The sequence below is a fragment of the Arctopsyche grandis genome, chromosome 1, assembly GCF_051622035.1.
Source record: "Arctopsyche grandis isolate Sample6627 chromosome 1, ASM5162203v2, whole genome shotgun sequence".
In the NCBI taxonomy this organism is placed as follows: Eukaryota; Metazoa; Arthropoda; class Insecta; order Trichoptera; family Hydropsychidae; genus Arctopsyche; species Arctopsyche grandis.
The window spans coordinates 29,468,817-29,494,575 of record NC_135355.1 but is presented as its reverse complement, the minus strand read 5'-3'; the positions used below and the strand labels follow the sequence as shown (position 1 = coordinate 29,494,575).

General features: G+C 35.2%; 1 protein-coding gene across 1 annotated transcript in view; it reads right to left on the bottom strand.

The window, feature by feature from the left end:
- Window positions 1-25,759, bottom strand: part of Hers (Histone gene-specific Epigenetic Repressor in late S phase) — a 224,163-nt gene that overhangs the window by 180,963 nt on the left and 17,441 nt on the right. Inside the window, exon 2 of the mRNA XM_077436247.1 lies at window positions 8,051-11,265. Coding sequence (XP_077292373.1) covers window positions 8,051-11,182 — 3,132 coding nt within the window. The 5' untranslated portion in view covers window positions 11,183-11,265. The remainder of the gene's footprint in view (window positions 1-8,050; window positions 11,266-25,759) is intronic.

Here is a 25,759-nt window from a genome sequence, read left to right as displayed (position 1 = left end):
ATATACATACATATGCATATATACATACATATGTATGTATAATTTTGGTACCGGCCAAAGAAACGAAAGAGGCGATCGCCTCATAGAATTCGCAGAACACAACAGGCTCTTTATCACTAATTCATTTTTCAGGAAAAACACCAACAATAAGTGGACTTGGGAGAGTCCTAAAGGAGACAGAAACGAAATTGATTTCATCCTAACAAATGCCCTGCACTCCGTTAAAGACGTTAGTGTTTTAAGTAAAGTAGATATAGGTAGCGATCACAGATTAGTCCGGGCCAAGATGGCCATTAATATAAATTGCGAACGTAGGAAACTAATAAAAGGATGCAGTAGCTCTCCAGACTTCGCTCAACTAAGGTCTAGGAAAAAGGAATTCGAACTCGAACTTGGAAATAGATACGAGAAATTAAACCCAGAAGCAGACATCGAGGAATTGAACACTGTAATTAGTTCGGTTCTAACCTCAACAGGTAAGAAATTAGGTGGATTCAGGAAACAGATTAAATTTCAAAATTTCAGCGGAAACAAAAAACCTAATTAAGCATAAAAGGAATTTAGATAGGGATAATAATAAGCAAGAATACAATCTAGTAAATAAGGAAATTAAAAAGAGAATAGTCAGGGATGTCAGGGATTTTAACAGCAAGTTAATAGAAAGTACCATTAAGAATAACCGTAGCCTGAAAAAGTACAAACAGGATCTTTTCTTAGGCAAAAACCAAATGATCGCAATCAGATCAGAGAGCGGAGTAATAATTAGGAATAGAGAAGAAATCATAGACAGAGTTTACACGTTCTATGCAAAACTATACGAGAACGACAACGGCAAATTCCCCGCTCTGGAACCGACACACGGCCAAAGGGTTCCTGCAGTATTGCCTAGCGAAGTAGAGGCCGCGCTAAAAACTGCAAAGAACGGTAAAACCCCAGGGGAAGATAATATTCCCATTGACTTACTAAAATGTGGCGGCTCCCCCCTAAATAATATCTTAGCTAGGCTTTTCAGCAAATGCTTCCAGAACCAAGCTATACCAGAAGGATGGAATAACGCAACTATCATTTTAATACACAAAAAAGACGACAAAAGCGATATCAAGAACTACCGACCCATTAGTTTACTTTCAGCGGTCTACAAGCTCTTCACGAAGGTTATTACAGAAAGGCTGAAGAATATCCTCGACGAGAACCAACCTATAGAGCAGGCAGGGTTTAGGGCAAATTTCAGCACAATGGACCACCTCCAAGTAGTTGGCGAACTAATCGAGCGCGCCAACGAATATCAACGGCCACTGTGCCTAGGTTTCGTCGATTATGAGAAAGCCTTCGATACAGTGAGCCACAATGCAGTACTTAACGCTCTACAAACACAGGGAGTACCGGAACCCTATGTGGGGCTGTTAGCTGCAATATATAAGAATGCCACAGCTTCGGTTAAAATTTTTTCAGGTACAGATAGATTTAGCATAAGAAAAGGAGTAAGACAAGGAGATACAATCTCGCCCAAGTTATTCAATGCGGTGCTTGAGGGAGTTTTCAGGAACTTGGAATGGGACAAAGCCGGAGTAAGCATCAACGGTCGCTTCTTGAGTCACCTTCGGTTCGCAGACGATATAGTTTTAATAGCTCGTGATTCAGCTGACCTACTTAACAGACTAACACAGCTGGACAGGGAAAGTAGAAAAGTAGGATTAAAAATTAACGTAGATAAGACCAAACGAATGTTCAATAGGTATTGCATGCCTGATAGCATCCCATTAGATGATAAACCAGTAGAAGTAGTAAATAATTATTTATATTTAGGTCAAATAATTGACATGTCTGGTAATAAAGATGAAGAGATAAAGAGACGTATGAAATTAGGGTGGAGTGCATTTGGACGGATGAATGCTGTTTTTAAATCAAAAATGCCACTCTGCCTGAAGAAAAGGATCTTTGATCAATGCGTTTTGCCAGTGATGACGTATGGATGTGAAACTTGGACACTGAACGCCAAGATGCAAAATAAAATCCAATGCACTCAAAGAAGTATGGAACGCTGTATGCTTGGCATAACGAGGAAAGACAGGAAGCGGAACACGTGGGTGAGAAATATGACAAGGGTAGTGGACATAGTGGATAGAGTGAAGAGATTGAAATGGCAATGGGCGGGTCACGTAGCTAGGAGGATGGACGAAAGGTGGACAAAATAAGTGCTTGAATGGTACCCGAGAGAAGGCAAAAGAGTAAAAGGAAGACCGCAAGGAAGATGGGTGAACGAAATTAGGAAAATGTGCGGAATGAGATGGATGAGTGTTGCGCAAAACAGAGACGAGTGGAAGCGTGTTGGAGAGGCCTTCATCCAGCAGTGGATGGCGAATGGCTGTAAATGATGATGATGATGATGATGATGATACATACATATGCATATATACATACATATGTATGTATATACATACATATGTATGTATATACATACATATGTATGTATATATATACAGTCCCTGACCAGAATATTACGCCACCCCTCTCGAGATGCGTTTGGGTAAATTTGTCACGGTCGTAAATAGCTCATTATGGGAACTTTTGGCCTCATTTTTTTTGTGATCTTATCCTTAAATGCAACTCTATTCACTAGCAAAAAATATCGGTGGATTATCCCTCAAAAGGTCTTCAAAAACAAAAGAAAGATGTTTGAAATCGGTTTGCGTCTGAATTTTGTTCAATATTGACGTGCGTTTCCGTTAAAATCATTCATTATTTTGTGAAAAGCACTGTGTTTTTTTCTCTTTTACTGCAACTTTATCATATTTCTAAGGTAAGTTGGTATATAATATCTCGAAATTTTACTTTGTTTTAAGATTTAAATTGTGTGTAAAACTTTTATTGGATTTTTTTAGATGGGTAGAAAATCAGATCTTTCTAAAGAAAAAATTGCAAGCATTACATCATTATTAAATACAGGAAAGTTTTCTCAAAACAAAATCGCGACAATGGAGGGTGTTAGTAGGGCGTTTATTAGAAAAATAAAACAAAATCTGGAGACCGATTGCGACCCCACACTCAGTCGGCAGCTAATAGTGGTACTAAAAAAAAATTTGGCCCTCGTGTGGATCGAAAAATCGCCAGGCTTGTTTCCAAGTTCCAAGTTCCCATAATGAGTTATTTACGACCGTGACAAATTTACCCAAACGCATCTCGAGAGGGGTGGCGTAATATTCTGGTCAGGGACTGTAGGTACTTCACCAACAATGGTTTTCTGCTCAATTTCGTATCACGTTATATTGACATCATTAAATACAAAATAGTGATACACATGTGAATGTACATATGTATGTATGTACATGGTCCATAAGCGTTTGGGATGAATGTTTTCAGGATCGCGGAGAATGACCATATAATATCTATGGCTCTAACGGGACCGAAAGTGAAAAGCCCGAAAAAGCAAATATCGGAACGCAAAGATCGAAAATCGAAAGATCAAAAAAAAAAAAATGGTGCATGGTAAACGGTACTATGTACACCAGCAGTCACATAAAACGGAACGCGTGTGAATTTTGCGACATACGTGTTTGTTCTAATCATCACTTCATTATTTGTAACTTTATCTTAGTTATTTCTTCTGCATATTGGTAAAAAAAACGTAATTCTTTTAAACTATGTACAAAATACAGTTATCTTGTATATATGCAAAATAAAACAGACTTAGGTACAAAAAACCCGTAATATACCTGCTAAGGGTACGCCTTTGTTCATTGTGCGTCAAATGCTTTCAAACATTGAAAAGATCATGCTCAGCTGAGACCTTTTGCTGTATGATTGTTCTAAGGGTAATTAGGGGTTTAATAGTTTTTATTTTATAAAATTGATGGATTTAATATTTAATTTTGAATTTTTAAATTAACAATATCGATTTTTCAGAAATTGGTCGCTGCAGGGATATTTCCGCCGAAAAAAACTTTGATTGCTGCGTATTTGAAAGCGAAGAAGGTTTCCATGCGAAAAATTGCCAGAAAAGAGTGTTTCGGTAAACACAGTTTCAAGAATTTCGAAAAAAATGAAAAAGAATCTCTTCAAAACAACTAACCGTTGGAAGAATTGTGGTAGAAATAAGGAAACTACCCCAAAGACCGACCCCGAATTATTTCTCAAGCAATGGAATACTGCATGAATCTGATCAAGCTTTAAACTTGAGATTCGAAGATAAAGATATCGAGATATCGGCGTCGACAGTTCGAGTTCGAGTATCGAGTCAGTGCTCCAACGCAAGCTCAAATACAAATTCACAAGCGTTCCGTTTTATGTGACTGCTGGTGTATATATAATATATATGAGTGGCATGCGGTGAAATTATCTCTCTTTTTGTCATACAGCCTTGTTTAATGTGGGCGCACAGGTTCGGGAGGAAAAGCCTGTTCCTCTTGTTCCTATTGTATCCTGCTCGCGCAAATTAAGTGAGGATGTACGACGGGGGGAGAGAGACTTTTACCGCACACCACTGATATATATATACTAACCGTTTTTCATATGTATGCATGGTAAACGAACATTTTCGACTTTTTAACATTTGGTGCGGTGACGGTTTTGTAGTACCATACATGTACAATGTATGTATCTACAAAATACAGCTGCATGTGCATATGTATGACTGACAGAGTTTAACAGTCATTGTTCCATCTCAAGCGCAAAAAAGAGAATAGAATTAAAGCGTCGACTTATGGCTTATGTCTAGACAAAGAATTTGGAAATGTAGCCAATAGTGTTGACCCAGTTCGCGACGTCGGAAAATGGCCGGGTCGATAACATTCATTGTGATTTGTATGAAAATGAAAAGACCGGCCAGAAAACGGGAGACGAAAGAGACGAGAATTATTATTACAAAGAAAAGATAATATGTAATAATGGGTTCAAGTGTTACAGCGCTCCACGATGCCATTGAATACTTACATATATATATATGTATATACATACATACCGCTTGCATATCCTGATACTACTATTATTCTTATAAAATTTCAGATAAACGAGAATGAATGGATAATCACACGGCCGAGATAGCCCCGTTGTGCAAGTCAAGTACAGATAATGTAATCTCTCGCATGACCGGTGCTTGCTTACTTTATTTATTATATTTTATTTTATTTAAATTGGCACACATACTGAATAAAATATAAAAAAGAAGCAGTACAGTGAGACAAAAAAAATATACAAAAATAAATGAAAATATAAAATACCATGTACAGTGAGCACCACATACTACATGGTAATATTATATAAAGCAAACAAAAAAGAAAAATTACAAAAACATATTAAAATTAATAAACTATGAAGGACAATGAAGGTGAAGAAGCAAATCAAACACCGATTTGCTTCTTCACCCTAGCCCTAAAAGTACCGAAAGAGTCAGCAAAAAGGTCAGGACAATCATCAATACTATCGTAAAGAGGGCATACATATGTATATGTAAGTGCGATTGTACTATTAAATTAAGTTTTGTTATGAAAAATTGGTGTATAGAATAGATTTCCACATCTGGTGAATCGGGCATTAACGTTAAAATTAATTTCGTTCAAAACAGATGTGTCAAGGATACCATTAGCAATCTTGTATAAAAGTAACAAATCAGAAACCCCTCTGCAATGAAACAAATTAGCGATCTTGAAAAAAGTGAGTCTGTCATTTTAAGTTGGCAGCAATCTTACAAGACCAATCTTATGGGATAAATGACGCAGAAAACGCTTCTGAATTGTCTCTAAATGATCTATTTGGGTTTGGTAAAAAGGAGACCATATGACTGAAGCATACTCCATAGTACTACGAACCAAACTGTTATAGAGAAATACAATGACGAAGCTAAACTATATTGTTGGCGTACCTACATACATATGTACATATATAGAATTCTTACATGTGTATTAGGTGCATGTATTTGGTCTACATACATGTACAAATTCGACAAATGCTAACAACCATAAGTTCCATCACTCCATTATTGCACGCGAAGCATTTTTGCATAGCCGAATTATCATTCTAATAACGTTCCAGGATGAATATCTATCTTCACTAATGATCTCCCCGTAATCCAATTTACAGTTAACCGCGTTTAAATATACACAATATGTGATTGCGAAACCAATGGGAATGGGGGAGGGAGGTGTTTGTGTGTGCAATTGTGTAGACCACAATATGGGGTGAAGAGGGATGGAGAAGGGGGTTTGAGTCGCACGTCAACATAGTCCCCATTCAATAATTCACATATCATGTTTGTTCGACATCGACACGATTAAACATTTTATTCAGCGAATTAGCACGACGCGAAGTTAATATACAGGTTTGTGTATTACATACATATGTGCATATGTACATACATCGGTCGGTGTGATCGACCCCGACAGCCGGTAATGTGTTAATTGAAATACCGAATGTTTTAAAATCCTTGAGCAGCGAGGTGCGATTATCTTCACCATGGGAACTTATGGGCAAATCTTAATTGAACTTATTTTTATTTTATTTATTGAAAAATCAACAAACAACAAGATATAGACATGCATAAAGACAAAGAGTAAATATATAATAAATGTAAAAAATAATATATATATATATATATATATATATATATATATATATATATATATATATATATATATATATATATATATATATATAACATCCGAGTCCAATTACAGATTTTTACAAAGATAAACAAATGAAAAAAGTAAATACAAGATAAACAAATGAAAAGGAAAATAATGAAAGCTATAACATGACTAAATAGCACATTGCATAACTAAACTAAAGTATTAAAATATTGGAAAAAGGTTATAAAATAGAATAGAAGAAGAAATGGATCAATCGGTCAAGATTCTCTTGATGTTAGTCCTGAATTGATGTAGCGAAATACCGAACAGATCAGATAGTGTTAAATTTTGTTCCCCAAAAATGTAAATTTTTAAAATGATCAATTTTCAATTTAAAATTTAACTAGCAGTAAAGGTTGGTGGTTGCGTTAGCACCGAGAGGTTGCTGGGTTCGATCCCGTGAGTTGACCTCGATTGAAAAGAATTGTGTTGCTCGATTGGAAAGAATAGTGTTGCTGGTCAGACTTGAATATTTGTGACGGTTCCTCATCAAATTGACAAAAACCATCATACCCACTATGTCACTACTATTTGAATTTAATTTCAAAATTTATCTAATATATAATTTCCAAAAATAATTGTATGTATGTTTTTTTGTTTGGGTCGTAGATTCCGTGACGTTCAATTTAATAAAAAAACAAATGAATATTCAAATAAATTTAAATAAAATGAAACATGGTAACAAAAATGGTATCATGGGAAAATATAAAATTGGGTTCATCGGCTATGTCCACCTTTTCCAAGTATTAAAAATTTATTTAAAATTCAAAAATAAATAAATATACGATGACATTTATTAGGAAAATATTTCCGAGCAACATTTTCTATGAGGAAAAACACGAAAAACATACGGGGAGTCGAACCACCAGGTGTCTGTGATTCATTTAAACCACTTCACGATAAAATCAACCTCCGTACATAAATATTGTCGTTGAAGTGTTCCGATTTCAAAATTGATTTATGTACATTCAACTTGCAAAAAAAATATATTTTCCCCACAAATTCGTTAAATTATTATTCTTCCATAAATCTGCCACAAATATCTTATACAAAATTGAGACTGAATATTATCAGTACAATTATGTACATACATGACATACATATGTATTAACTATCACTTCTTTGGATTTTTATTATTTCAATTTGAAAGTGGACCTGCCAAAATAGCTTGTCAAGAATTAAAAAAAATGATTGAACTGCATTATTACAACATATAATACAGATGTACTACATACTCAATTTTTAACTTCCAATTCGACGAAAAAACACAATATATTTGCATCACGTGCAAACAGCATCACGTGCAAAACGGAGACAGTTAAAACTTATAATCAAATATTACTATAAAGCATTTGGGATATTTTTATGGGTTAGTTGGTATAGTTGATGATGTATGTCATTATAAAATACGTTCAAAAATAGATTCTCACCTTGTCTTTAGAAGCTGTTGCTGTGGTTTGAGTATGACTGGTAGCTGATATTCTATATTGCAAACCGGAAACGGTGCAGAATCCTTCATGATGTGTAGAGTATACTCCTGTAATAGTGACGTCAGCTTCCTGATTGACGACCACTTCCACTTTAGATTTAGCCGCCGATTTGGTATCACCACTTTTCGCCAGCGTTTCTTTTTTCGGGAGTAAGCCTTCGGCTCGGTCGGCCGCGTTGCTGATGATCTTATACTTCTTGGCCAAAATCTCTTCTTGTTCACTGATGCCAGATTCGGATGACGTTGTATCGTCTCTGCCTGATCTGGGCGATCTCTTTTCATAGCTGGCGGCCAAAATGGCGGAAGCATTCAAGCTGGCCATCCGCTTTTTTACCACCATATCCCGCAGATCCATCACCACTTCCATGCGTCTTCTTCGCTTTTTCACGGGAAGTTGCCTCTTTTCTTTCGGACTCGGTGAATCGACGATGGGACTTTTGGAACATTTGGGAACTTCCGCCTTTACGGCGATTTTCGGCTTCGGTGTGAGTTTTTTCTTTTCGAACACCCGCCGTTTGAACTCAACCTCGCTCTCTTCACTGGATGATATTTTCATTTCCCAATATTTTCCCGCGCCACGTGGTTGACACCGCAACATTCTAGGGACAGGTGGGTTCGAATCCTCTTCAGAACTGGTGTTCACTTCAGGTTTTACCCTCGTTTCGTATTCTGACTCCGACGAAGTCGAGTCTCTCTGTTCGACTTTGATTGGTTTTCGTTTACAAAAATCTTTCACCCTAGACGGAAATTTGTCGACGGTCTTCATAAGGCCTAATTCTAGATGCGTTCTACTTTCGTTTTCGTAAAGACATTGAACTTTGGCCAAGGCGTTCAAAGATGCTTCTCTGTGTCTTTTGGGACCAGTCCAAAATCCGAGCAATTTTTTCCCACGCTTGCAATCCTGAGATGGCAAACCAACGAATTTCCTAGTCGGCTTTGTAATTAAATGCGGAGACTTTCTAGATGAGGTTTTATCTTCACTGTTTGTATCGCGTTTGTCGGTATTTTTTTGTTTGTCTTCAGCGATTGACTTATCGGCGGCATTTTTCTCTTTTTTTATTTCCTCGGCAATTTTGTTGGTATTAGAACTTTTCTCCTTGCTTCCTTTACTGGGACTTGGGGACCGGTCGCCTTTTTTTGATTTTCCTTTATTACCCTTTTCTGGTATAGACGTTTTCGTTTCTGGTTGTTGTAAACTTAATTCAGTCGTCGATTCCTCATTAGTTGTGCATTTCGATTCTGGGTCAACTTCAGCGATGATATCGTTCACTATTTCACTTTTCTTCGTCGATTTTTTGGTGTTCGTCTCTTCTTTCTCTTTTGGTTCAACTTTTATTTTCTTTGGTATGGTTTCTTTCAATTTGGCTCTGTTCGATTGAGTCACTTTGCCTAAGTTCAATTTACATTTTTTTACTTTGCTACTATTTAAATCTACTTTATTGTCTGGATCCGATTTTGGAACATTTTGAGAATCATCAATTAACCTACTAACTCCCTCTTCCGTCGTTTTACTCGCATTTGATATGGTTTTTTTAGATACGACTGCTTTTTTAACAACGAAAATCTTTTGCCTAGTACGCTTTAATACCGCTTTGGAATCTTTTTTTAACACGTTGGTCCTTTTAATTACACTTTTCACTGTTAGAGTTTTCGTGCTTTTGGTTGGTTTTACTATATCACTTTCACCTGCAGTTGGTACACCTTCGACAGAACATAGAGAAATATCCGGTTGAACAACCATAACATTTTTAGCCGTTTCAACAGGTATCACTTTTTCAAGATCTGATTTTTTTGATGACTTAATAACCTTTTGTTGTTCTTTGTCATTCAGACCTTTTTTAGATTCTTCCACAGTTTTCAATCCATGACATGGTTCCTTTTTCTTTTCAGTTTCGGTTTTACATTTTTCAGAAGTTTGCAATAACTTTTCAGTTGTAACCTTTTCTTCAATATTTTTAGCGGGAGAAGGAGTCAATTTTCTCTTCTCAAGGTCTACCCTTTTTTCGATAATCGTTCCTTTGACTCTCGCTATAGGTCGAACTATTTTTTTCTCACTATCACTAATCTTTTTTCCTAACGGTGAAAGGATTGGAGTATTCATAAATGGTGTCTTGGTAACTAAATCTGAATACTTCGCTTCCTGCATTTTGGATTCGTCTGAAGGCCAAAGATTCGTTTTGATAGTTTTAGTGGATTCGGCACTGTCCGATTTTGAAGCAGATTTATCGCTTGCATTTTTGGTGGAAACTTTAGATTCGCTTTCTTTCGACTTGAAAGGGATTTGATCCTTAGATACGTCAGAAACTTTTGGCGACTTTTTATTAGGTTTGGTAGTTGGAATTGAATTATGAATCACATTGGCAATGTTTTCTAATGAGGGTTTGCTAGTGCGATTTATAGCTAATGACTTGGTATGTTCCTTAGATGCGACGTCAGAATTCGCTGAAGACGGTATAAGAGGAGCCGAAGAGCTCCTCGTTACACCCAGCCGCTTCTTGTCCGGAGAGCGTGACCTGTCCTTCTCCTTTTTTACCAACGGAACTGGTTGTGTGGAATCTGCGCCTTTCTTAACGTTCGATTTAGCAGTTGAATCTTTCTGGGGTGATTTAATGGTCGCTTTCGAATTATCACTGTCGACAACGGATTTTACTTTTGTCACCACAGATTTGTCTTTCTTCAGCTTCGGCTTTTCTTGGTCGACTTTCTTAGCTTTCGGACTTTGGTTGATTTTGATGGTTTTCACGTTAGATTTACCCTTTGGCGAATTCACCTTAGGCTTAGCTTTTACCGGTGATTTTACCCTCTTCTTTTCAGTCTTGTTTTCGCCAATGGATTTTTGAATTCTTGGGAGTTTGGGTGATGTCTTGGTGGCAATTTTCTTCCTATCCGTTTTGGATGTTGAGATTTTGACGAGAGACTTATTAGAAGTACTCTTCGTCTTACCGACGACGAGTTTCTTGATAACGAGCTTCCTCTTTTTATCATTATTCGTTTTTGGTTTATTTTTGAGGACGCCCTTGAGGGGCGCCTTGCGGCCTGGCCGCTTGGGCACTTTGGGCGCCTGTGGAGGCATGGCGCCAAAAAGGCTTCACTGCGCCACTTTATTACAACGTCTCACATCTCGCACTTTGAGTACTTTTGGAAGACGCGAAAATCCTGCAAAAAAATAAAAATAGTACTGTTATTACAAATAAACAAAACATCGGGGTAAAATATTGCCTATATATCAATAACAATGAAAAATAAAGGTCTCGAGAGCCAACCCTTATTAGCTAAACAAAAATATGTATAATATGCACCTGCCGGCCGCGTTATTTACAACTAAAAAATAAAAAAATTAAAAGAGGCTTTTTAAAATGTTTAAAAATAGTCAAATACGTGTACTATGTAGTTATCTAGTTCAACTAAAATATACATTTTCTATTCATCATAAGAAATTAGAACGGAGAATTAATTTGACACTCTTAAAAACGAACAGAAAATACATTTCATTAAATAAATTAATTAAAAAAACTTGCACATGTATCTACATCAGCGTTTCCCAACCTTTTTTGACTCGCGTACCACTTGGTAGTATGTACATAACGCTAAATTGTACCACCACATAAAAATAATTGTATTTCATGAAATTTGTTTTTGCAAGTGTAATTATTATATATAGTATTTGCATGGTAAGAAATGTGAAGACAGGATACACGCAATATGTAGATCTGTTTTGGTAAGAAATTTTGTGGAAAAAAAATTATTTGCGGAGTAACAATTATAATATGCTCAAAGTTTAATATATTTATCTACTATCTTGTCATACTTCTATTATTGATAATAAAAATATTATTTATTGTTTTAATAAAAACACAAAATTACTAAGTACATATAATATGTTTTCTTTTCATTAAATCTCCTTACAAAATAAATTTAATGAGATCCTTGTACTTAGTTTTTTTTTTTTAATTTGATTCTAATGATGCGAGATTTACCCTTAAGTCTGGAGCTGGATTTTATCAATTTCTATATTTGTCGTATTAAAATATATGAAGAGAAAGCTCTCTCAACCAGTTCAGTGCTAGTAAACGGCTACAAAAATTTAAGCGCTATGTCATAAAGCTGTTCAAATTCTTCACTAATACCTAGCCAAAAATTAATAAACTTATTTATTTCGATTTCTGTTTTTAAATGCTATAATTTGAAAGTTCAATCGAGTTCTCCTTTTCCTTGGTAGCTGTCCGAGAATGTTCATTATCAAAGGGGTTTGAAATCAAATTGTTTGCTTCTAAAAGGTTTCGGGAAGCACTGCGTAAAAGACGATTTCAGCCGTATTAAATATTCAATTATTTTTCACGTATATCCCGAGACATACGACTCTTGTTTTCAGATAAGAAATTATGTAAAGTTTCAAATACTTCAGTTTGATCATTTTCGATACATAAATTCAAAAAATCTAATTTTCTAATCATATGTACTTTCAATTTTATCTGCAACATTTAAAGATTATTATCGAACTGTTTTCAAGTGTCAAATTCAAGTTATTTATTTATTGGAGCGTGAACGGTAAATTTAAAAATGCACTCCAAAATCCATGCCGGATCTGAGGAAAACGTATCGATTGCCAGATTTTCGATCATCGACTGTACATATTGACGTCGACGATGACTAATTAAGATAGATAATGTTTATTAATTATTGGTTGTTTTACCCGGCTTCGCTCAGTATTTGTAATATAAACAGCTTAAACATGGCGAATCTAATATTAAATATTCACTTGATTTTTTATTAAATTTATTTGAATCGAAAAAAATATAATATTCAACCAATTGAATTGTAGTCATGGAAATTTTATTTTGTTTTCAAAGTTCCCAAACAAAGATACAAACTTACAAAGTCTCTTTCGAAATTATATATTAGATATAAAAAATATTTCTATTTTTATGATTGTAAATCATTCATTCCTGTATGTCGGCCATTACTGATATTTATTCGCGTACCACAGGTTGGGAAACGCTGATCTATATGATCGCTATTTAAAATTTGTGAATAATTGACAATTTATACAGATTACTATAACCAAAAATCAAATTTGCCCCCAAAGTGAACCAAGCTCACGAATTTCGTGGAATCTATACAATTTAAATATGTAAAATTTTATAATCAAAGCTAAACGTATTCAGCCGTGATACTTAAAGAAAAATGTGATTGGCATAAAAATAATCCCCTACTTAAAGTTAACCAATTGACCAATTCCATAAAAAAATACCACAGTAATTGTACAAACAAATTTTAAAGACTTTTTTCAACGAAAAAATTAATGAATTTTCTATGACGAACAAAAAGAAATAAAAATACAGTCACGTGTTTTAGAAGGTATCCTGCAATAGTCACGTGCCCGGCGGAGCTTGGTGGAACACCTGTCCCAGTTTGGCGGTCAAAAAAAAAATAAACACCCACAATTCGAAAGGGTTCGTCGTGGTCCCTATTCTACATGAGGGATTGCAAGCTGAACCCAACCAACCCGAAAATTAAGCCTTTTAGGGCAGGTAGCCGGAGGCATGTGCTAAAATTACACATAAACATCAAATGCAAATCGAAAAATAAAACATTTGCAACATATCCTCTATACACATAATCGTTGAAAATTCTTCCTCTCTATTCGGAACCTTCGGATGGAAACAAAAATATCCTGAAGAATCACCTTACGTACCCGAGTATGAAAGACGGTAATTGTCTATCGTAAAAGAAGCTTGCTTTGTGGTTTAAGAAACAAAAAACGAATATATGTATGTACATATACGTACATATGTAAAATAGGACAAAATTCTCAACCTACATGGAACAATTATTAGTATATTTTTATTGGTGACCGGAAAAATGCACTCGAGATAGTTGCACTCTCGAGACATCCAAACTTTCAAAGATGCTCAAGAAGAACTAACGCATTAGAATTCCACAAAAAAGCGTCAAGGGGATATTTGAATGTTATCCGACGGTGCTAACCTTTTTTTTGTGGAATTCTATTGCGTAAGTTCTTTTTGATCGCCTTTGAAAATCACTACTTCTCGAAACTGCGCTACTATTCAGTGCAATATAGTGCATCTTTCCGGGAACCATTTTTATTAGGTATTACGCAAATGGGATAAAAATACGCAAATGTTTACTTTATTTCAATTAGAACTGAAGAAACCGATTATGCATACATTGTGTGTATGGGCGAGTAAGACAGTAGCAAGCTCACACGAGGGTCAAAACGACCGAAAATTTATGACAGCCGTAACTGTCGGAAGCGAAGGAATAAAAACTAAAAAGTCTTCTGAAAAATAGTATAAATAATCCCTCCCGTCTTGAATGACCGTTGATAATTCTATAAGCTAACACGATAAGCACTAACTGAAATTTTGAATTAGTTTTATCGATACTTGCAATTTTGTACCAACCGTTCACTAGTTGCATATGACTACACATAAGTTTAAAGAAATGGATAATACATAGTTAGATCCGTATTTAGATAATTGTATAGATGGGTGCTTTAAGACGGTTTAACTATTATTCATTTCTTATCCAATCAAAAGTTCAGCCAACAGTATATCTGTAGTTTGGTAGTTGCGTTAATGCTAACCACCGAGAGGTTGCCATCATATAAATATAAAACCATAATTTACAAACAATAACTCTTAATGTTTATTACACGAATCATTTGATATAAAGTCAGCAATACATGTACTATACATATATGTATATTTCATTATATCCGAGAACTTCTCTGAAGACTAATTTATCACAGAAATGGAGCATAAATTATCATGTTTCACCGGCTAATAAGCGAAAAGCGCACTAAGCAGATAGGGATTAAAATAGTGTACATAGTACATATTTAAGTTTCAATTCCCGTACAGTATTTCTAGAATACGCGAGAATATTCTGCACAATGGAAAGATTATCTCAAAGTGGTTAAAAAGCATGCATACATAAAAAATGTAATATATGTACATTTACATAATACTAATGAGTATAAGAACATATTGAGCTAAAATCCAACAAGTGAGCGCGTTATTATACGCGTACAAAGTGAATGGAGGGTTTTACGACCGCTCCAAGTTGCACCTGCCACCAGTCGCTAGATTGAGATAAAGAACTCCACAAAGATAATAATTGGGCACATCTGACTACCGAAATGAAGAGATAAACCAGGGGTCGTAAACAGTCGCTTTAAATAAGATAAGTGGAAACCGCAACTAGGCGAAACACAAAATGTTTTAAAAGCAACCTTCAATAACCAACAAATGTATAGTTTCGATACATACATACATATGTATGATGCAGATCAAGCAGATGAATCATCTTTGAACACATAAATTGATACATTTTTACTCTTTTAATTCTGAAATTAATGAGGATAAACGAACGACAAAGATTATTCAAACGACCCCACAAAGTATAAAACAGTACAATCGAGATAGCAACGCTCTATTAACGTCTCATAGAAATAAATCTAGTTCAAATTTAAACACACACAAAAAAAAGATACGGAGGCCCCGGGTTGAATACACCACCGCGAAAAAAATGGGAACATATGGCAAAACAAAGGCAGAACAATGTACAACACACCTTGCATGATCGTTTTATTTTTTTTATTTCCTTTTTTTATCATTTTTTACTATGAAAGAGAAATGTAGGTATATCCATAAACACAACAGACATTTATCGCACACTTCAATCTACAGCCATTACTTATTACTTAAAAGACGTCAATCCATTGACGTCGATATTACCATATTTAAATTTTATTTACTTTGTAACATACCTCCCCCGCCCCCCATATTTACATGCATACCGAAAAAATTCAAACGAGACCTTTAAAGTTAATATCAGTATTCAGCAATAAAGCTATTCAGTATTCGTCAAACTAACCTCTGAACTCATATAATATATGTATGATACCAATAATTGAGAATGAACTCAATACTGTAAACTTTACAGTGTAGAGAACAACGATATTTTCTTAGTCACAATATGTACATAAAATGTACATTATTGGACAGACAAGTCAAAGACACCATATCTTTACGGTGGGTCTACCCCACGGGATCGAATTAGAAATGCACGAAAAACCAAATATCGGAAGGCAAAGATCGAAAATCTAAAGATCGTAAGTCGAAAGATAAAAAAAAAATGGTGCATGGTAAACGGTACATACTCACGTACATCCTCACTTAATTTGCGCGAGCAGGATACAACAGGAACAAGAGGAACAGGCTTTTCCTCCCGTATTAATGTGCGCGCGCAGAATACGGGAGGAAAAGCCTGTTCCTCTCGTTCCTGTTGTATCCTGCTCGCGCAAATTAAGTGAGTATGTACGTGAGTTTGTATCGTTTAACATTCACCCTTTTTTTTGATCTTTCGACTTAAGATCTTTCGATTTTCGATCTTTGCCTTCCGATATTTGGTTTTTCGTGCATTTCTAATTCGATGCCGTGAGGCGCACCCCTTTACGGTAGCCATACTTTTTTATATACAGGTTTGATAAATTTATGAATTGCATCTTTAAACAATTTGGCGTTAATATTTTTAGAGATAGTCGATATTACAAAATAAAGGACAAAGGATCAATTTAGAATATAAATGAATCTAAAGCACAGAGCAGTGAAAATAAAGGAATGTTCTCTTATGTAAATAAAAGACCTTGATACTTTTTCATGTAAAAAGTAAGTTTAAATATCACACAATTACAACGTTATAATAGACGAAAATTTGACGTGTCGATCGATCTTTCAAACATAATACATACATTTAATTTTAGAAACTTTACTTAAATACACACAAAACTTTCGAATTTACGTGAAAATTACAACGTAAAACCTCCATTAGGATCGATGTTTTCCATCGTTGTCCGTGACAACGCGAATTCAATTAAAAAAGGTTCCCCATGTCAGGGTACATTTTAATAATGACCCAGATTTAAAACTTTCACAATAAACACACACACACACATAAAGTTCCGTGTGTATTCTGTGATTGAACATTCAGTGGAAACATTAAGATCTCAATCTGACCGGTTCGAGTCCAGAGGCGACTTTAAACACGACGCAAATTCGCGAGGCTAATTAAATGCGACTGTACTTATCGCATAATCTAAAAACGACTAATCCCTCGAATGTAAAGGGGTAAGAAATTTAGATCGAAATATTTTAACAAAACCTACATATGTTTGTAGGTGTCTAATCAAATACTGAAGACGTTAAGCCATTCTTTCGCGGACAACGTTCTTTTTCAAGGATAATAAAATCTATACTGGTTTTGAGATTCGCACAAAAAAATGGCATCCAGGTTGTATTTAGGTGGCCATTGTGGCGGTTTGGCACGCGTTTATGCGACTAGTAACGGTTTCTTATTATTGTCGACCGACACTGAGATGAGTTCGGATTGAATACCGTTTATAAAAAGTAAATGGACAACAGAGTGTTCGTAAAAGGACTTAGTGTATATCAATTCTGAGGCGTAGAAAAAAATTCAAAAGATCCGACCCTTTTACTATGGTCGATTAGATTTACATATACATATAATATCATCATCATCATTATCATTCACACCCATTCACCATCCACTGCGGGATGGAGGGCTCTCCGATACCTTTTCATTCCTCTCTGTTTTGAACGACTCTCATCCATCTCATCCCACACATTTTTCTGATTTGATCCACCCATCTCTCCTGCACCCTTCCTTGCACCCTTTTACATTTTCTTGGGTACCATTCGACCACTTCTTCCGTCCATCCATCATCCGTTCTTCTAACTACGTGACCCGCCCATTGCCAATTCAATCTCTTGACCCTCATTATTACATCAACCACCTTTGTCATCCTTCTAACCCACATATTCAGTTTTCTATATCTCCTCATTATGCCAAGCATACAGCGTTCCACACTTCTTTGAGTGCACTGGATCTTATGCAGAATTTAGTCGTTCAATCATCACTGGCAAGAAACACCCACGAAGATCTTTTTCTTCAAATATGTACATTGGCATTTTATATTCCGAAACGGGATTCATTCACTCAAATGCACTACATCCGAATTTCATTCGTCTCTTTATTTCATAAATATTTCGTAAATAATCATAAGTATTTTTTATATCGCGAACAATTAATTTTCCGATTCATCACATTCCTGTAACGCCAAAATCTTAGATGTTAAAAAGTCGAACAAAGTAACTGACCAATGAATGAATGACCTATATAGATTCGAGATTCCTTTTTTTACGCTTGAAATTCAGATTGTCAAAAATGAAAAAAAAAAAACTTAATTTGAGAAAAAGTCAAAGAGATTTTACGAGCAGGCGGTAGCGAATAAAGCTTACGAGCAGTTACGTGCGATGATAATAAAACTCGACAAAATAAATGTGCACTTTTTTTGCTACTAGCGCTTCTTCTCTTCATCATATTTTTAATAAAAGAAATCCCTGTGTAAGGAGCCCAACGATCTTCTTTTGTACTTCAGAAACTGAAAGGCCACGTTGAGGGATATCCTTGCGAAGGGGTATCTACAGGTATACATAAATACATACATGCATACGTTGTAAAAATATGCGGTACGAATCGAAAACGTCAAAACATTCGCGATAAATCCACGACAAATGAACTATGAAATTACAAGGCGGCGAAACTAGCGCATATTTTTCGACACATTTTTACGTTATTTATCGTCAAAGCTTATCTTTTAAAGGCAGACTATATATACAGGAAGCGATTGATGATAATGCAAAGTATTCAATTTATGCAGCAACCTAGGAAGATTAAGTTACAATCACCACCTATTGAAAATTTCCCCGCAGTTTAATCTACTTTGCGTCATAAAACCACCATATTTAAATTAATCTCTTTAATTCTTTAGATATGTTTGTCGTCTAACTTTGCTTTATGTTCCTTCAATAAGAACCACAATCATCATTAGTGAATCGCGTATTCCAAAATACCATAACGAAGTAGCATACATACAAATGAGGCAAACTTTAAATACACCAAACATGTCCGTATACTGATAGTAGACAAAGACGGTTATAAAAATACAAAAACATAGGTGTTGCGGGGGTGCAAGTTGGCCGCTGCGTCTTCGCGAAGTCTCCATTTTGGGCACTTCGATTGTTCCCCATTATTCGGTCAAAAGGGGATGTAGTTATTTGGTCGCGGGACAGATGGCCCCAAAGGTAGCAGCTGCTGCTCGCATCCGTCCCATGCGTTACACATGACAAAAGAAAAAAAATAAAAATAAAAAATCAACCCCGTGCCGAGTAAGAGCTATTGAATTTGAAATTGAAGAACTGCAGAATTGTTAACTATGTAAGAATGAAAAAAAGTATGTAAACATAAACTAGCGATAATTATACTATCAATAACTATGTATTATAGATACGCATGTACACATGTATGTATATCGAGATCGATTCGAAAAAATATTGTGATTATTAATACTTATCTTTAATATATTCTAGAATAATATAACTAAAGCAAACCTATAATGGTGATACAAAATCTAAAACCATGCACAGGAGATGACAGTGGAATTCAAACCACCAATCACCCTCTACCGCAACACCCTCATACGCAACACCGCCTTTAATTAAATATCAGAGAATATATTGAAATCACATAAAATTATATGCAAAAAATATATAAAATATATAATACATAAAAGAAATACAAATATATTTTTTCAGCTTTATACGTTCAGGGGTGTGGACAGAATCGTGGCTACAACATTTTTGACCTTTCTAAGAGGATAAAATCCCACTTCCGGTTGATAAAATTTAGTGATTCTTTTTTATTTTCATCACCACAATTTCGGTTTGAAACAATGTTCTAATTGCTGAGCTTACATAATTTATATGTACATATGAGCATACTTCGCTCATATAAAGACGGAAATTTTACCTTTCCCACATTTTTTTAAACCACTACTGTACGGATGTGGCAAAATCGGAGAAGACTCCTCTTAAATAGACGATGTGACAAAAGCCACTTAATAATGATAATCCAAGTCAATTTCTCGAATTTTCCGAGCAAACATGAGATGGCCGCCGTTGTCTGACATAATTAAACACGACACATTTGTCAGTGTAATCCATCTAAGTCCCACCTGAGAGATTTTGATTCAATTTCAACCACCACACCTAAAATACAATTATCCTGCCAACCGAACAACGTAACGGCATTTGAGCATCCAATTTGTGTGACGTTCGATAAGTTCGTTATTCCTGGACGCGTTTACGTCAAAATGCGGATCGAATATGACCGCACGGCATGTACTCGTATTTACCTACATATGTGTCATCGAAATGAATGGTAATCACGGTGCGGATCACATCAAACAAAATCTTGCGGATGAAAAGTGTGGCTTGGCCAATAGGAAAGAACGATATATCTTATCGCTGACTATAAATCTGTCGCCAGTTATCAGACGGCCGATTTTACTGAAACAACATGGACCGAACATTCCCAAACTTTGCGAGGAAAAACTGCAAGTCTGGATGCAGACAGCCATGTGTGAGGAAAATCTTAAAAGTACTTACATGGTACATACTATATAATATGTACTTCGACAACAGCTTCTGCGAGAGATGTGCGAAAGCTCTCTAAAAAATACTAGCATTTTCGTAATATAATAATATAACCACGAGAAAATAAATGAATACTATTCAAAGCTTTAAATAAAAAGTTCGATAAAATAAACAAAAGAATGCAAGCTAATTTTCATATGAAAAATTCGAACTACGTGTATATAAAGAACCGCATAGTAATCATTGCCGTATATACAGAACGACATAATTCGAAGCATCTCATATTAACTTTAGAAGTTTCAGGAACATACAAAGACAGACAGATGATAAAACTTTCAACTTCTTTATTGGACTCAAACTGCTTAGATTCCTTTCCAAAAGTATTAGATGTGGGAAAAAATTGCACATACGTATTTATTATGTTATACAAACATAATACTTTTGCTGTTAATAGTGGCGATAAATTTCAATTCACTAATACGAGTGGGTAAACATTTGGAAATCTTCGGTGCGAAGCCGCAGGGCGCGAAGAGCAAAGTATATTTGATCTCAATAAATATGAGCCAGTGTAAAAGAAGCGTGGAAAGGAAACAGGAAAAGGATGAGATGGGACGGAATGGGAAAGGTCGACTAAGCTATAGTGGGTGTGGGGGGTGGAAAAACGGGTCGGCTTGACCGCGAAAAGATTTATGCCGCAGAACATTATGAATTTCCACAGAGACATCTGACGCCATCTTAATAAACAATTTGTCTGGTCTGAGCAAATTCGACCTGATTTATTTATTCAGAGGAAGACATTAAATATTAACACTTCACATAATAATAAATAAAGTCGATATTTGATTACGTTATAAAAGTTTTACTATCCAACACTAGACTATTAAGCTAACAATACAAGGTAAACTTTGGGTGGAAGAAGATTAGAGCAATAGGACCAGTGTGTTAAAATCCTCCAAGCAATCCAACTAATATAATTAACTAGTCCTTTTAACTTTTAAACAATATTCTTTTATTACTTTTTTTTAAATATAATATGTATATTTTTTTAATTGTAATGGTACGCATTTCAAAACTATGAAGCGAATAGAGTAGGCAAAATATATACATACATACATATGTAAGTAGAGAATTTTTGCAATTACATGAAAAAAGCAGGGCTGTGGAGTCGTTTTAATATTTACCGACTCAGAGTCCGACTTCACCTTATAATTCGACTCCGACTCCAATTCTAACTTTTAGTATGATTTTTTTTCTTGGCAACGTATAAAATTGTTAGTAATAAAAATAATAGCGATTTTCAAAATTTTATAAATTCATTAAAGGAATTATAAAAATTACATGTAACCCAATTTATTGAATTTCATACACAAACAAATTAATTTGATAAAATAAAAATGAGTGAAAATGAGAATTAAAAAAGTACGGGACGGAGGAAACAATCGCGTTTGGCCACAACACATCAAAATACGTGTAATTCAACGATTTTATTTATAGTGTAATTAAAATTCATGATTTTTATAAAGAATTTATTAGTGGATTCAATAAAATTGTAGACTCAAGTTGACACATACTGTAATACGTTAATTAAAGAAAATAAAAAATAATAAAAAAAAAAGGAGTCGGAGTCGGTTGATTTTTTTTTATTTACGACTTCGACTCGGCTTGAATTGCTATGACTCCGCGACTCCACAGCCCTGGAAAAAAATTACTGCTACGTATTTGTAACAAAGTAAAAGTGGAGAAAGGAGAGTGAAATTAGGTGGATAAATACTACGTGATGGTAATTTTGTATAGAAAAGTATACAAGTATGTATTTATTTGATGAAAATATTCAGACCATTAATCCAAATTTATGACTTAAATCAGCAAATTCTAACCAACATGAAATTGAAGAGCGCATAATACTAAAAAGTAGTAATAAGTTAATATTATATTTGGCAGTAAATTTTTATGAATCCACTGAAATGTTGAGAAAATATTTCGAGGAAAAATTTTGAGAAAACAAGTGAATTCATTCTTAACCACAATACATTGATCTACGGTAATAAAATGCAATAATAATGTGTAGGGTGATCGTTTTTTTTTTGTATAGCGAGCCAATTTCACAAATGGAAACTTCGCGTGAGAGGCAATTATACGTGTGATGACGATGCACTTTTGTACCATTACATGCGTAGCAGTTAGTTTATGATAAAAACTACCCCCCAAACGGGGAAAAATAGCTAAAAGCCCGCAAGCTTATCACCCTAGATGGCATGATAACAATTATTGTAAGATTCCGGAAACGAAAAAAATAAAATAGAGACAGAATACATGTGTATAGCTCATAAATATACATCATTGCATTATGCGAACAGTAAAAAGGAGTAAACGAGTGAACGAGCTAATAGAGAAATGCAAACATTCATCTGTATGGGTACGAAAAAACTGTAGCACATCCGTCATTCTTGTTAATTTCCGATGAAATACGACCCAAAAGAGCGAATAAATCTGTTCAAATGAGAGGGAGGCGAGGTGGGAGGAAGTGGGAGAAAAGGAGGGGGCTGGAAGAGTCGTCCATATTTCACTTAACTGTAGAAAAGCGTGACGCAATAACCCCGGGTTACTGTAACGGTTAACTGCGATTTTTACGGTTCGTTTGGTCATCGCGGCAGCAGTTGACAACCTTTCTTTTTTGAAATTGAACGTCGTAGTTGGAAAGCAAGGGTAGGACGGGGAATGTGTAGGTGAGAAAATAATACGTAGCACTTTTCAGTCCAATAAAACTCCGAATGAAATTTTGGTCTGTTCTCGGGAAGATATTCATTAGAGTTAATTTTCAAAAGTCGATGTTAATTGATTGCAAATAATGATAAAAATTCTGCTTTGTAAAAAAGTAGTTGGTAAAGGTCATAAAAGTTGGCATACCATTAGAGAGGTCGTGGGTTCAAGTCCCGGCTAAATACGCCGCCGAGATCTTGTGGTTATTAAAAACACAGATCGACCATCTTCTGTTAGAATTTTCCAATTTTTCTAGCTTAATTGTTGTGACGGGTCCAATTATTTGTTTCTCGCAAATTCGAGTTATTAGCATGTATAGATAGTAGATACACAGTACTAGGATTGCAATATTAGAATACCGATACACCGGTTTACAGGTAAATTAGCAAAATACAAAATTCTCCATCAGTAAATACAAGTAAATTCTAAAATCTACCGGAAACTATTATATTGCGAATTAAGTACACAGACAGGCATATTATTGCATAATATTACATTATGATCTATAGCTGATGATCTAAAGCTCTATTTGAGTCTCGATTCTGAACGCTCTTGTGAGCTTTTACAAGATGATCTTAATGCTCTTCATGATTGGTCGTTAACCAACTGTTTGCCTCTTAATGTCTCCAAGTGCAAGGTTATGTGTTACTACAGATCTAGATCTATCCCCGATCGTACCTTTCCATATCTTGCTGGTAACTCTTTATTGAACTGGATCGATTCTACTGTTGATCTTGGGGTTGCATTTCAGAGTGACCTTCACAATTCGTCATGGGTATGGTCGGTTACACTTCTCTTGAACACACGAGGAGTGTTGTCCTCATCAAGTTCTTGTTTTCCATATTTAGAGGCTATATCTCCTGTCCGTCTATCCTGGCTGAGCTGGGCCTTCATGCTCCGGAGAGTGTGATATGGACCCGCCATCGTCCCCTTTTTCACACTCCTCTGGCTAGAACTGTGACTTTTAGTTATTCTCCCATTCCTCGTGTCCTCCGTTTCTTAAATTCACTGGATGGTGCCATTGACATTTGTCACATCTCTCTTCATTCTCTGCACCACTTCCTAAGTTACGGAAGTGGCGACCATTTAGAAAGGTCGAGTTAGTTTGTTTAGTTATGAATTTTTTTTTATGTCATGTTTACTTATTTATCTTTTCTTTATTTAAGTATTTTTAAATCTAAAATTTCATGTAAATAAAATAAAATTAAATTAAATAAAAAATCGATGCAAATTGCGTATTGTGGATTAGGTTGTCTGGAATTTGTTTATTTTCAGTATGAAATGTGGAAATTTTGAATTAGTAAATTAATTGGCAACACAGATCAACCAAACCGGAATTAATGCGATTTTATGATCAGAACTTTCAAAAAGGTCTAATCATAGATATATAATAACATAGATGAGGCATTACATACAAATTTGCTTGGAGAAAGTGTCGTCACTAACGGAGGGGCGTGGGGGGGTTTAACTAAGCGGGGAAGTGATTAAAAAAAAGGAAGGAACGCAAAAAACGCTCAGTTTCGGCATTGATCGGCCACTCATAAGTACACAACGAAGTTCTACATAACTTTATTTTATAGGACACTCTGCGACCACTAAATCAAATTAATAAAGCCAAATTAAGAAAAAATATTTGGCTATACACACTATATTAAACTACATACAAATGTTTTAAACTTAATGTTGATTTCCGAATTCCCTTTCCAGTGCCAACGAGACATTCCGCGTGCATATAGTGGTACAGGTTGCCGACCACTGTTGTAAAATCCGTACATTCATCGCGCTGATATCTCAATAATGTTAAAATACTATTATAATTGATGGAATTATATTTATTCTTACTTATGATATGTGATGCCATCCTCCTTTTTATGTTTTCTTGAGTAATTGTAACACAATTTCACTGAACACGTTGGCATTTTTGAAAATGTCAATCAACCTTCTTGCTTAGAAGCCAGCTAGCTACTAAGAGTGTGCATCACTTAACAGTGTGACAAGCTTAGAGCGTCAGGCCCTATCTATTTTATTCTATATCTATGGGTCCAAATCTCTAAATAAATAGATATGATAATGAATCTTTATATTTAAAATAAAATAATAAAATTTATTTATTATTTCGAATTAACTTCAATGTATTTATATGACGTTATTCACCCGAGATTAATTTTTCATTATTTACGATTCAATCCAAGTTAACGTTTTTAGGAAAAGAAACCATATACAGTTATGCAATCCACGTTTTTTTATTTATCGGTAAATACCGGTATACCGGTAGTACGAAAAATCATTTATCGTTTACCGGTTCTTCGTTAAATTATTTTTTTCTGCTGCGTCAGATAAATACATGTATA